General features: G+C 39.4%; 2 protein-coding genes across 4 annotated transcripts in view; one reads left to right on the top strand and one right to left on the bottom strand.

The window, feature by feature from the left end:
* The window catches only part of CCDC146 (coiled-coil domain containing 146), an 85856-nt gene extending 72760 nt beyond the window's left edge, over nucleotides 1-13096 (bottom strand). For all 3 annotated transcript variants that reach the window (XR_008430874.1, XM_053942370.1, XM_053942369.1), the window contains exons 1-2: nucleotides 12985-13096; nucleotides 6466-6626 (exon numbers count right to left, since the gene is read on the bottom strand). Coding sequence is in view for 2 of the 3 variants with exons in the window: in XM_053942370.1 (XP_053798345.1) it covers nucleotides 6466-6615 (150 nt within the window). In the remaining variant the exon portion in view is untranslated. The remainder of the gene's footprint in view (nucleotides 1-6465; nucleotides 6627-12984) is intronic.
* A 250-nt stretch (nucleotides 13097-13346) lies between these two features.
* The window catches only part of FAM185A (family with sequence similarity 185 member A), a 37999-nt gene continuing 36513 nt past the window's right edge, over nucleotides 13347-14832 (top strand). Inside the window, exon 1 of the mRNA XM_053944172.1 lies at nucleotides 13347-13847. Coding sequence (XP_053800147.1) covers nucleotides 13463-13847 — 385 coding nt within the window. The 5' untranslated portion in view covers nucleotides 13347-13462. The remainder of the gene's footprint in view (nucleotides 13848-14832) is intronic.

The raw sequence follows: 14832 nt of genomic DNA, 5'->3' as shown, positions 1-14832 counted from the left end.
GAAAACAATATGTAGTTTGACAAATTGGTGGGGAAAAAATTACTTTTATGTGTTTATTTGGAAAATCACTTAAGATGGTTGCCAATCCCTACCCAGACCCCTGTTGACAAATTAAATCAAAATCAAACAAAAGTGCCAAATTTACCTAGCTTCTATAATTTATATGTCATGGGAAAACCAAAGTAGGAAGGATGCAACTTGAATTTTCACAGAGAAAAAAAAAAAAAAAGAAGAAGAGAATATAATTAAAAACTGGCCTAGAAAGAACAGAGATGTAAATATATTAAAATATTTTTCGATTTTTTTGGTGTTCTTTTTCTTTCAGGAAAAAAAGATAAAATGGTACACATGGGCATGAAGACATTGACATAAGTTTTAAAGAGAAATGGCTGAGCAAGACCATCTATAGGCCCTGCTAGATGCAAACATTTCCCATACTAAATTGATCTCTTTCATTCACTGCTCTAATTAAACATTTATGGAGTTATAGTTCTTCTGCCAGAAGTTAATTTGGCTGTCACACTCAATGGTAATCAGAAACAAAGAACAAAATTTTAAGATTGTATGTCAAGTCCAACCTTCACACAGTCATGAGAACATGGAAATTATGAAAGCAATATTATTTTTTAAGTCCTCATTCATCAGCTTTTTCTGATCTCAGTAAAAGTGTAGTCCATTTGGAAAATAATAATGGGAAAAAAGAACCCAAATTACCTGATTATGTTCAAGACAAACTGGAAGTTTAATTAAGGCTACACTTCGGCAGGAACAGTACGCCATCATTTAAAATTACACTGTACAAAATAATAGTTGGCTTTACTCACTTTTTAGCAATTACATGGAGTGAATGATTTTTATGGAAAAGCAGGATGCACTTTGAGAAACAGAAATTCTCATGCCTTTCTTCAGACAGAGTACAAAAGCCTTTCCACTTCACTCTGCAGTTTAACCTCCATATGCTAAATCCAAATACAAGGATTCTTTCTCATGCACATATTAAAGGCTCTGTTTATTCAGGAGTATTTGGACACAGGTGTTTTGAATAAGTAAACCAGGAATCCCCTTTTTAACATTTAAAATAACCTCATGTGTGTAACAGATGATTCTCCATGACTGAAGTTTTTATTGAATGTGTGATTGGTTAACATTGCTCTGGCTTCCTCATCACATGGCTGTGCTGACCTACAAGGCCAGGTAGACCCAATTTTTAGTACAATTTTGCCTTGTCTCAAATATTTATTTTAGGTGAGAAAACAGGAAGAGATAGCTTTGGAAAACAATATAGCAATATACTTGTCAAGTCTCATAAGTATCAGAAACGGCTGAGGAAAGGCCAAAATGCAAGAAGATGTTACACTTAAAGGTTATTTCTTCCCTTAGTCTCACACTAGAGAGCTCTAGTTCCTCTGTATGGTATGAAATCTGCACACTTGACTTTATAACAGCATAGAAAAACAAGACATCATAAATACTCTCAAACAGGCTTTTCAGAAATGAACAGAAATACCATCTGCCTAGTTCAAACACACCCAACCACTTCCTGGCCCTGTTTCCTCACAATGTTACCTGCTAGTGGTAAAAAGAACCTCTCCATAAAAAGAGCATGTTACACCTGCTCTGTTCCCATAACTGCCGTTTGAAGGCACCTGTAAATTCACCCAATTCCTCTACAGCTTTTTTAGGAACAATCAACTTTCCTGTTGCAACAATGATTTGCTTTAATAATCACAATACAAACTATTTCCTACTTGCTGGAAGCTGTTGCAAAAAAACATACTCTAGCTTACAGACATATTATCAGCTGTAGCCGACTTCCCAAGTGACCTTTTCAACAAAGTCAAAAAGGTTTATTTAATTAGCAGTCAGATTCCTGTGCATGGAGGTGGAGACAACATCTGTCTCAGCTGTCTGTGCCAACATATTTATATGCTTTTTTGTTGGGCCAGGAGCCTTTGAAGCTTGTTGTGTGGAGCATGCCAGGATCAGCTTAAGTTTAAAAATGTTGTTTGCTTTCAACATACTAAGCTGCGTCAAGATTTTTATGTCTTTGATAGAGCACATACATATGTGGTGAGTACTAAAATTATGTACTGCTATAGTTACCATGCAAAAATATAGTGATGATCATACTTTATAATAAGAGAAAGCACATTACAGAATGTGTACAGAGACAGAAATTAAAATGGTGATTATGTAAAAAAAAAAAAAAAAAAAAAGAAGAAAAAAAAAAGAAGGGCTATCTAAATCTACCAAGGTAGATTTTCTAGGAAACTTTTCATTTCAAGATAAATAAACTTTTTTTTTTAAAGGAAACTTCTTTATACCCACCATTTAACCTAAGTTAGGAGAGAAATAAAAACCAGTTTGTTACCAAAAGAAATTGAAAGCAACTCTAATTTCTAGAATGATATTGTTAGATATCTCTATGTCACTGAAGAATTATGTGAAATATTGATTCTTAGTATTCGTATTTGAAAGTTGTAGTCAACCTTTATGTGACTTCCTCTTCTTTTCTGCAGCACAAATGAGAAAAAGGAGAAAAATGAGAAGTACCTTTCTCCCCTCATACAACGTTCAAACACATGCATCATTCTTTGACATTAAAGTTCTTACATATAGCAGATAGACATGAATCAGCATCAGATAATCAGAAACAAAATTTTCTTGAGAATTATTTGTCATACAGTTGACTTCTTCATAAACATTGAGATTTTGCTCTTTGTTTCCACTAGAATTAAGATTTTGGTTAGCATCTTTATTAGCAGTTCAACCACTTTTGGCAGTCAGGACTATAAATTCACTAATCTCAGAAAGACTCTGAGCTTCAAAATAGTAATGAAAAATATTCATGAAAGGTCCTCTCTGCTTCTTGATGGCAATAGGACACTTGGACATCAGAGATGAAGAAATGTAGCATGATAGAGACAATTTCCATCAAAAAAAGTAGCACAAAAGAAAGATTTGGTGCTGGTATCAGATAGGGGGCACTGATCATTTTATAGGATATAGAGTGCAACAGTTTGCAATAGACCAGTCAGGAAAATCTCCCAGAGGAGTTTATTCTTCTGCATGTTCAGATTTAGCAAATAAATGGATTATGTCTGTTAGCAGGAAGGGATTATTGTGGTACCTTCCAAACAAGGCACCCACTCACTGGATCTGGAAAACTGCAAAGCACTTTTCATTCATAAGTGCAATATTCTGCAGAACAATTTCTGCTGCTTCTGAGTGTCCACTGCAAAGGCATGCAAGATAAATGTTGCAGAATCATTTTTTGGGTATGGTTTTAAAAATGGATGTATACATTTGACTGAACTACTTTTCTAGCCTAAAAACAAACCAACAAAAGAAAGCGAAAGCACAAGACATTGTCTTGAGTAAAAACACCTCAAAGTTGGAAAAGATACCCACCATTTGATTTCTCTTTGGAGTTTTTTTTGTTTGATTCACTATCAGGTTAGGAAGATGTATAGAGTAGGAGTCTTTTTTTGTGTCTAAACATCAACAACATTGTTATGACAAATAATGTTTTATTTATTTATGTTCCCATTAAAACTGGATCAGGTGGAGGAAAGTAAAACACAGCTTGAGTGGCCAGAGGGGAAAAAAATGCTACTGTACGATATGGTGAAGCAAAAAAATTGTGGGGACAAAAATGAAGAGAATGGGCAGGAGGCAATTTGTTAACTGGTCTTTTTTTATTTTCATTCTGCATAATCTTGTCTTTTTGAGAATTCAATCCAGTTTCATGCCATGTTTGGTTGCTTTTTCTATTCAAATGACAGTTTCAGTTTGTCCTCTGCTGCTTTAGCAGTAACAGCATTGTTGCAGCAAGGATGTTATAAGGATAAAGGGAGAGGTTAAATGTATTATATTACCATCTGTTGCAAAAAATTATAAATTTGCAGGCAAAGGCTGAATACAATTTTAGATAATTTTGTTGAAGCTAACTACTACTAAATATATATTTAATAAAATTAATGGCTGTTTAAATTTAAACAATGTACTTGTATGACAAAATTCAATACAGTTTTTGCTGTCCTTTAAGAATCAGATTATATATACATGGCAAATAATGCACAAAAATCCAAATAAAATGAGCATAATTTATTGCATCTTAATGTGGCATTTATTAAATATATTTTTTTCATCACACAGGTACTAGACTATGTAGTTTTCAATGAAAGTTATTAAGAGATGCAGGCTGACTTATTTCTAATACTAGAAGTAAACAAGATATGAGGAAAGATTCACAATTCAAGAAATTAAATTAAAACTGTTGGAGCACAGATCTTTATTACAAAGACATAACAACAAAGGCTAAATGAAGTGGAAAGGTCATTTTGTGAATGTATGGCAGTACCCTAACCAACAGAACAGGAGATGTCAACTTGTTAATAAATAAAAACACTTGGTGAAAAGAAGTCATGATGAATTGGGTGACTTTTGTTTGAACTCTGTCAAGTTTTCAATATTTCTACCTAACCTACAAAGCTAAACAATGTTACTATTAAGGTTTTATTAAAAAATAAAGGAGAGACAGTGTACACATTTTAATTCTTGCTCTTTGTATGTTTGAGTATCTGCTGCTTACATGAGAAAAACAAGACTGGCTTGATGAGAAGAGGGCATATATCTGTTTTTAAAGAAATCTTAAAATAACAAAAGGTGTCCCTTCTGATAAGTACATGCTGCGCAGGCATAAATGACCAGCCAGTGAAACTGAGATAATGTGATACAATTCAGCTTCTGTGGAAAAATCCTGAAAGCTATTCCAAATAGTTGAAGCCAGCATCAATGCAAGAAACCTCTATGGTGACCAAAGTCATATATTTATCCCTGAATTATGTATAAAGTTCAACAGAAGAAAACAAATACGTCAGTGGAAGAGAAGAAATGTGAATAAGTGATGAAAAGCCAAACTCACCAGTAAAATATAAGTGCAAACTGTTAAAAAATTATGGTAAAATAAATGAGTCATAGTTCTCTTCTAGAAATCGACAAAATGACCAGAAGACCTAACTTATGAAATATTAAGTAAATTTCTTACTTTGTTTTTCCACAGCATGTTTTTTCTTGTGTTGGGAACAACTCTAAATACTAAGTTTTCCCTGTATTTGCCATTAATGGTTTACAATGTTATCAGTGTTAAACAAGTTAGCTTTAAATTTGATATATAGAATAACCTCTTCTGAAAGACTTTTTTGAGAAAAAAATCAGGCCAATAATCTAATAATTTTCTAGAGTAAGTCTAGACAAATTAGTTTTCACCATGATTAAAAATAAGGAAAACAAAGCAGAAATTCAGAATACAGTTTAGAAGGAGCATGGAGGCACTTTTACTGCAGCCTTGAACTGAGAATAAAGGGGGTTTGTGCTGCAACAGTACTGGAAGCTGTGGGCTCCTCATACACTGGCACTGGACTGAAAGCAGCAGCTTCAAACTATGTTCAGTATGATCTAATAGCAGGATAGGAAAGGTCCAGTCCGATTTTCCCCTTCATGACAAATTCTTGCCATGTCCTTACTCCTGACCTTAGATTGTAGGCAGAAAATGAGCGCCAGGGTAGCAAACTGACCTGACAAATCCAAAATGAAAAGAGTCCAAGGCAAAGCAACTTTAGTTAAGAACTTCAAGAAAAGCATGAAGTATGAACAAAGCCTGATAAGGATACAAGAGAGAGATGTACATTTTTATTATAAAGAGGACAGAAATTGGCTGGTCTACCTTTTTAATGTGGGAAAGACAAGAAGAAAGCTTCATTATTCAGTACAAAGGAAAATTAAACTGGGATCTAGGGAAAACTTTTTATAAAACCCTGGCAATTGGGTCGTTCTGGAAAAGGATATCTAAAGAGCTATCTCCACCAAATAAAGATTTAAGAACAAATTAGACAAATATCTGCAGAAATCTACTTCAGTGCCAAATTTGGGTTAGATTATCTCTTAATGACTCTTCTGGCCTTACATTTTAAGGATTCCATTTGATATATATTTGATATTTAAAATTTTAAAATACTTTTAGTATTCTGAAAGACTCCTTAACACGAAAAAATCATAAAAGAAACTGAGCTCCAAAAGGTCTCTTCTATCACCATCATCAATTAATAGTGCCTCTGGAACCACTTACCTGCAATTTTTCCTGCAGCTACAGAGCCTTTTAAAAAATCATGATGCAATTACTTCTACAGATAGAATACTACAAAACCAAAACCTCTGTATTCTCATTCCCCTTAAGGCCATAATCACTGAAAAAAATAACATGATTCTCTATCAAGCACAGCATCCTCAGCAAGAATATGACACTGCTTCACAAAATTTTCTTACCACTCAGAAAAAAAAATCAAAGAAACGGGGATGATATAGATAGTCTATATTAACAGCAAAATTATTAACAGCAAAAGATACACCTCAAAATAATTACTTTGTACTGTTACAGACAGAGAAATCTGGGGCACATGGTACCTCATCTAAGCACTGAAACGCAGGACTTGCTGTTAGGTCAGTGGGTGCCTCCTCCTGGCTAGGAGCTGCTGGAGTCAGCACATAGGTGGGTGACTCATTCTCAGTTGCCAGTTCTGTGTCAGTGGAACTTCCTTCATCAGCTTGACTCATTGTTTAAAACTCTAGGAAGTAACAAAAATACCAATACAGTACATTAGATGCAGGGATATATATGATTGTGAAAGATAAATGTGGAGCGTAAAAACCACTACATCAATATGTCAGATCCATGTTCAAACCATAGAAGTCACAATGTGAGCAAATTAGGTAACTCCTTCATGAAAGACTTTATGCAAGAGGCTGCACTATCATTCTATCATACTCTTGAGTATCTTTAAAATATCCTAAAGAAAGCTCTTATTCCTGTTAGGTAACACAGTCTTTTAATAAATGCACAGACAGAGAAATTAAAGAAGGTTGGAACAATCAGGGTTGTTGGAAAACATAATGTTGCTATATTTATAGTATAGAAAATCCCATATTAATATCTGTCACATAGGAATAGAAATCTCTAAGATACTTTCATTAGAAACAGTTAAATCAAGGACATTCAGTACTTTTCAGCAAGATGGGACTTAATGCCATAAAGTTTCTATAATTTCACTTTGTGTTTACTATCTTGGTCCAGCACTTGAGAATTATGTTCCCAAGCTTCAGTCATCAGAACTCTTTGAGATGTGTGAAAATGCCAAGGTGGGTGAGGGAAATGGGAGGTGGAATACAAGGGGATACAATGCTCCTGGTACCCTGATAAGACAGCAATGTCCATCAGGTAGGTCCTCATCATTATATCAAATGTGAATTAATATCTGAAAAACCCATCTTCTGGCATAACAGCATTTTAAGAGCTTTGTATATCCAAAGAATTTTAAAATGCCAACCATTTACATGAAGAAGCATGACAGGTGACAAAAACATCTCAGGAGAAAGATATAAGAGACATGGGATGATCCAACAGAGACAATAAGCATCTTACAGAGGGAAGAGAGGGGAAGAGGGACTTGTGAGGCACACAGAAATCTTGCCATGACATAGTGAGATAGGGGAAGCATGGAGCATTTGTAGAGCAAAGCACAGATCAAAGTGGAGATGTAGTGTAGATGGAGGAATAATTCCTTCACAAGTTCACTGAAGTTGTAGGTGACAGGAATGGACAGATCAGTATCACAGTATTTTAGTGCAAAATGTTGGGAGAAAGAACATCAACTTTTGCAAATGTTCACCTGACACTGGAAGGTCTTTCTACATTAGCTATTATGCAGAGCACATTGCACTCAGCTATGGAACCACACATCACAGTAAAACCCATATCAGCTGCCAAAGATGCAGAATCCTCTTCAAATTAGGCAGTCTTGGCATTATTTAGCCTTTCACATAATATATGGGAGACCTTTCTCTTTTTTTAAAAGAGAGCATTTCATTATTAATCAAGGACAACCAAAATTAAAACTGTAATAAAATTAAGAAGAAATTTTGAGACTATTTCTATAATATATACCAGATCTTTTCAATGAAACAGACAGTGCAATTTGCCATTGCGCAGCCAGAAAGCTGACAGTTAAGAAAAATATAATTTCTTTTTATAACTGTGGTGGGAAAACGGATACAAAAATGTTGTGTCGTTTGTATTCACCTTTTAAAAAGTCACTTGTCTATAAAGGTAATGAAATTTAAACTGGCAAGTTTATTACTTTCTTCAGTACTGTTTGGAATTCCTTCAGGAACATTTTGACTTTTAGAGAGCTTTCAGTGTCTGTATTTGCTTATGGAAAAAAAAAGCAATTTCATGATCCCTCCTGGAGGAGTCAAAACATTGTGAAATAACTGTAAACATCATAGAGGCCAAGAAATAAACTCTGAGTTACTGTACATCAATATGTATACACATTTATAAATAGCAAATGATTTTTCATCTGTAAAGAACTGCTGAATATTTTAGCATATGCATTGCATTTTGTGTTTATGGCTGCTGTTGCTTTATTTGCTCCTCTCAACTTAGAATTTAGACAGAGGGAAAGGCACTGTGGCAGAAACTCTAAGTAGAACAATGCCAAAATGTGAGGGTTTCATGGGTGTAGGCATATTTATCAATACTTGTATGCGAAGCATACAGTTGACATCAGTCAAAAATATACCTCCTCCCAGTACAGTAGTACAAAAGAGTCCTCACCAAGATTCTAGTTTCCTGGGCAGGGAGAGAACAACAACAACAACAAAATCTTCTGAATCTGAAAAGTTTATAATTTTAAGTTAAGACACAACTATAGAAATGTGAGACAGAGAAAACCCATTAGACAGCCTCAGCTAGTGTGACAAGCCCTTGTCTCCATGTGGCTTTAAGAGGGGGCAGACATAAACAAAACATACATAGGTTTATGGGACATTAAAATAAGTTTAGCATTCTTCCATTACTTACTACATTACTAAATATATAATTCAGCTTATAAAAAATTGGATTTATAAACTTCAAAAAGCAAAGTGGAAAATTTGTGTCTTTGAAGTATCTGGTATATAAACTGCCGAATTGAAATAGGAATGAAAGTTGTCATGATTTTTAACTTCATGGACTAGCCCAACAAGTAAGGATGTTTTCAAACTGTAGAACTGCAAACAATATCACAGCCTTGATCCAAGACACAGAATTGCAGAGAATGGGAATTACAAGGCTGTTTTGGAACCTGGGTCAAATCAGGCTGAGAATTGTCTTGTGAAACAGCTTCAGGGCAGCAATAATAATAGAAATCTGAACTCAGATTCCCCAAATTAATTTCAGCATCTTTAAATCTGTCTCCCTCTAGCAAACAGCAATGTTCATACACAAATCAGTGCAGAATCCAGGTAGGTGACACTTAGCTGTATTGATTATTTTCAGAGTGACAGGTGCAAAACATAAAATTTTATTCTGAGCATAAAGAGATGCAGATCCATGTATGAAGATGAATCAACTACCTCTGCACACTTCCAGCCTACAACAGGATGCCTGGGGAGGGACAGAAGCACCCACCAGTCATGGTGTGGTGATACTTCTCTGAGCCCATCCCCTTTCTCCTTGAACTCACTCAAAACTTTCAGTACTGGTAAAATCCAGGGGAATGGAGATTTTCATTTTGCCTCGGCAGGACATGAGTAACCAGTGCTTCTTGTTGCTTTTGAATCTGGCTCCTTGATGTCACCTGTTTTTTACTGGATGAGTCACTGAATAATCACAACTTTTCTATGCCACTAGGTTTATTCCTAATGTTGAATCATCATTTGACAATTCTTTTTCTAGGCTGAAGCAGACAATCCACCTGCTGTCACTGGCATGAAAGCCCTTCTCTGCCTTCCACTGTCCTCATCCTTCTCCAAAACTTTTCCAGTTTTACCATATCCTCTTCAAAGAGAAGGGATGAGACCTACAGATAATATTCATAACAGGAGCACCATAGATTTATTCTATCACACAGTGATCCTCTTTCCACCCCTAAATGTTTTTTTATGCTTTTTCCCTAATGTTAAAGTAGAAGACCTTCTGTTATAACTGGGCAGAGCCTGTGCTTCAGCATGAATAGATGTGTCTTTAAACAACAAAACCATGCCAACATTAAATGATACTTGAATTTAAAACTACATCATGTACAATAGGACATTATCAAAGGCATATGAATGGATTGTTTGATTAGACTGTACAACCTCACCACTTTGCGGAAATGAGAGCACAACATAAAATGCTAACAGTTTCTACCTAAACCACTCAACAATTTCTGTCATAAGTTCTGCTGTTTTCCTTTGTTTTCAAATCTCTGCTATTTGGCATAGAACCACCCTGAGCCACACACAGACTTTATCTGCTGGAGTTCTAATTAGATATGGCCTAAGATAAAGAGAATTTGAATGGTAAGATTTGTCACTTCTCATTTCACATGGTTTCCATGAGGAACTTACTTTCCTCAGAAAATTTCTGGTAGCGTGACAAACAAGAAAATCCCTGAAATACAAACCATTGCATGCTTTGCAATGCTGAAGTACAGAGGAGGAAACAAGCAAAACATAGTTTGCCTACCTAGTGAACCTTAGACACACCTTGAGAACTAAGAAGATTCAAGGAAGCAGTTCAGAAATGCACCACTAAAAAAAACCCCAAATACAAATACAGGTGGCCCTATTTTCCTAAGTAAAGTCACATTATTTCTTCATTACAATTAGAGCAAATGGGTAAAGTTAATCCTGCCCAGGCAGACTAAGTTTATACCCTGTGGGTACCTGCAGAAGTTTGTGGTTGTTCTGTGATAAATTCCAAATACAAAAGTTGGAAAAATGTATTCCTTCTACAGCTTCTCCTGTAAATACTTCTTATTTAATTCCTCTTTCCTTGAAATGTCTCTCTCACCTTAGCCTAAAAGAGCATCTGATAATGCTTTGGCTTAAAATCTACTTTATATCACTTTATAGAACTTCTATGAGTTCTAGGGTTTTTCAATCTTTTGCATGAAATACTGAGTATTATTTGGCATACATCACCAATATCTGGCAAAATGGCAAATAAGGATTGTAATTCACTAAGAAATCATGCACCTATGAAAAGCGGAGTTCTAATTATATCTTCACTTATAAATTTGATACAACTTTCTTTTCCTGCAAATGACAAGGAAAAACTGAAAGAAAACAAGTAAGTAAATAAATAAATATTCTTTCACAGCATGCTATACCACTTGATCCAAACAAAAGCATGAAAGTTAAACAGAATTAATATAGCAAAAAAATATGACATAAGTAAAACATTAAACACATGAGATTTCATATGTATGGAGAAAGAACTTCTTCCCAGCAATTACTTTTAATCTGTTTTGTTCAGTATTTTTAACCATGCATACTTAGACTGTATCTAATGAGAAAACCCAACAGCAACAATGAAATATAAACATAACTGAGGCTTAAACATCTTGGAATGGTTTCTTGAACTCAATTCTCAACTATGCAAAGCCTGACAATATTAAAGGTGATGCAGAGCACAGTTTACTGCAGATTGTGGGTACTGATAAACCTCTGCCTATGTGAGGAGCATCAAATACCAAGCTCCTGGAGGAAAAGGGGGCTGTGGGAAAGCAGCACTATCGTTTCAGAGGAGGTGGGAGTCAAGGGTCAGGAACAGCAGCACTGACCCAGGGAGAAAGGGAGGCAGCAGTGAGCCCCACTGAGTTACCCGGGACCGGATTCCCTCGAACAGTCGGATCACAGAGTTATTTGCTGAACCGGCTGTCATCTAGTGGAGTCATAGCACATTGCAACACACTTGTTACATATCTCTAACTTTCCCCCTGACAAACAATCTGACATCCAAATTTGGTATTGGTCTCAAGGGTGAGAATTGTGTAGATTTTTTTCCCAAAATCCACTATTGCTGAAGACTTGGGAAAAAAAAAACTTCCAGCCTCCATCATGTCCCAAGATATTTCTTGACACTTTTTTAACTTTCTAGAATTCAATTTTTGTGTACTAGACTACGATAAAACAGGCTAGCCCTTTTTGTGTTTAGCCTAATGATGTCTTGAGACTGAGTAATGCAAACCAATGCAATAATTTACCTCGACAGGCTTTTTTGGTGAATATGAACCTTCATTAAACTTTCCACAGTGAAAATTACCGATGGACCAGAAAAACAGGGCAATCTTCGTTCCTCTTGGACACTGAGATGCCATTTCAGATTCAAAAATAATCAAAGCCAGACAGTCACAGAAATGGAAATAGGGCTAATGAGATGAAAAGTATTTGATGACTAAGTATCATGCCTGCATGGTTATTTATGAAAAAGGAACACATGGAGTGCAAAAGGGAGACAGGAATTAAGTAACAGTCCCAGATTTCATTATTTCTTCTTTTGCAATCTTGCTAAGACAATGCAGCTTTCTGTGCATTTTTCTCCCTCATTATTGGCAATAAACAACAACTATTACAAGAATTCAGCCCCTGACTGTACCTCATCTATTGCCCACACGCCCCACCTCATTTTTTGAAATTGTTATACGATGATAATGTGGGGTATGAGGTCCAGAAGAGTCTTTTAAACGGAATTAAGTGGTTCCCTACTTGTTTGTAAACCCTGTAAGGACAATTGTCTCATGGCGTATTTGCACACAACTCAGGAAAATATTTATTTGCTTGTCTTCAGAACCGCCAAAAAGCAGTACAACACCCAACATATTGACCACAACTTAGTGACAGAGAGCAATTCCGGTGCTTTGTAAAATCACTTCAAAAAACCAACAACAAATAACTGGTTTTCCAACATATCTGCCAAACTGCTTCTCCACCGGCTGACCGAGGATATTTCAGCGCACGCAGGCTCGCTGTAGGCTAAAGTGCACCGAAGGGCGGCAGGCCGCCCGGGGCGCCTCGTCTCCTCACGCGCGACACGGCACCGCCCGGGGCCCCGCCCGGGGATCGCACTCCTGACCCTCAGGGACTCCTCAAACAAGGCTGTGGCGGCACCGCTTGACTTACTTCTCGCCTCGAGTCGGAGCCACGGCGTTGCCTCTCTTGGCCCCGGCCCTGGTCCCGGTCCCCTCGACTCCCTCCCGGCCGCCGCAGAGCCCGGCCCGGCCGAGCGGCGTCCCCGTCGCTATGGCGACCCGCGCACGGCCTCCCGCCCGCCTCAGCCGCCCCCGCTTCTGATTGGCTCCGACGTCCAGCCCTACCGCCCAATAGCAGCAGACTCCCGGCAATGCCCCGCCCTCCCCGCTCTCCGATAGGCCCGTGGGCACGGCTGTAGTTCCTTCCGCGCGCTGCAAAACTACGGCTCCCAGGAGGCTCTGCGGCGGAGCCACCGCCTGTTTACCGGCCGTGCCGGTGCCGCTCCCCGCGTGCAGCCCCGCCACGTGACCGGCCGGGGGTCACGGCCGCCCGGCAGGAGCGGCCTCGTCGCGTCCCGTCCCGGGCGCTCCTGACGCGGCTCCCGGGCGCTCTCGCCCTGCTGGCGGCAATGAGGGCGCTGCCCCCGCGCTGGGCGGCCCTGGCTGTGCGAGCGGCGGGCGGGCAGTGGGCGCCGCCCGTCCCCCACCGCGGTCGCAGCGGCCCCGGTCCTCCCCCGCCGCGGGAGTGGGCGCTGTCGGTGAGCCCGCGGGGGCGGCTGCGGGTGCGGCTGCCGTGCCAGGTGAGCGTCCGCCCGCTGGACCCGCAGCGCTGCCCGGGCGCGGACCGGGTCCTGGTGGCCGTGAGCGGCGGCAGCCCCGGGCGCCGCGGGCGGGAGCGGGACCCGGTGCGGGTGGAGCACGACGAGGCGCTGGGGCAGGTGGCGATCGTGGCGGACGGCGTGGACAGCGTGGACAGCAAGACCGCCGTGGACGTCCGGACGCCGGTGAAGTTCGGTGAGTGCGGGGCAGGCGCACGGCGCGGGGGGACCCCTCCGGGGGCCTGGCTCGGCCGGCGCTTCGGCTGGAAGCCGGTGTTGGGAAGCGGCATCGCGCCCTCGCTAATTCGGAACGCCCCGTTTTGTCTCCTGTGTTCCTGCACTTCCTGAGTGTTGGATACGTGATTTGTTGCTGACCCTTTTGCCAACAGTGGCTCGTGCTAAAACTTGAGCTGGTGAGTGGCACTTGGAGCGTGCGCTGTCATCTGTGCTCTGGCAGCTGCTGCTCCAAAAGGACCGGGCTCCGAGGCAGCATCCTCGGCGGGAGCTGGGCGCGCCTGCTCTCCAGGGGCTGTTTCAGCAGGGCTCGGGACACATCCGCCCGCGCCGTTCGTGTTTGCTATGCTCGGTGGCTCTCCGCAGGTCACAAAAGCCTGGAAGGTAACGGTACGGGTGAAATACCGAGAAGGGCTCCCTTGCCCAGTACAAACGTTGCATTATCTTTTTGGGCACAGGGCTATAATCTGTGAAGGGTTTCTTGTATGGAACACAATTTGGGAGAGCAGCTGTAGTGACTGAAACCAATAAGCATCTCTACTGAACTGACATTGAAGTTCTGACAGTGGCCCTGAGTTTAGGGAGTACAAACTCAGAGATTTGTGTTCAGTCCTTAATGTGGTTTTGGTTTTTTCTATGGCTTTGGGCAATTTCCTATACAGTGCAGAATGTTTCATCATGCTGGAAAAACTTTTAGATGCACAATGCACCTGGTCTGTTGTTTTCTTAAAGTTATTAAAGACTGCTGCATTATTTCATTTAATGCCCTGCTGTCGTTGTGATATGAGAAATTATGAATAATACCACCCTATTTACTCTTTGTATATGTAATCTATAACTTTTGTCGAATATGATGTTACATACAGCAAAGATATTCTGCACCTTTTATCTTACTTTACTTTTTTTCCCACCCTGTGTCTTAGGGAAAATTCTACAGTGTGTGTTTT

This window comes from Vidua chalybeata, chromosome 5 (assembly GCF_026979565.1).
Source record: "Vidua chalybeata isolate OUT-0048 chromosome 5, bVidCha1 merged haplotype, whole genome shotgun sequence".
NCBI lineage: Eukaryota > Metazoa > Chordata > Aves > Passeriformes > Viduidae > Vidua > Vidua chalybeata.
The sequence above is the reverse complement of the archived record's forward strand: the minus strand, read 5'-3'. Positions and strand labels throughout refer to the sequence as shown.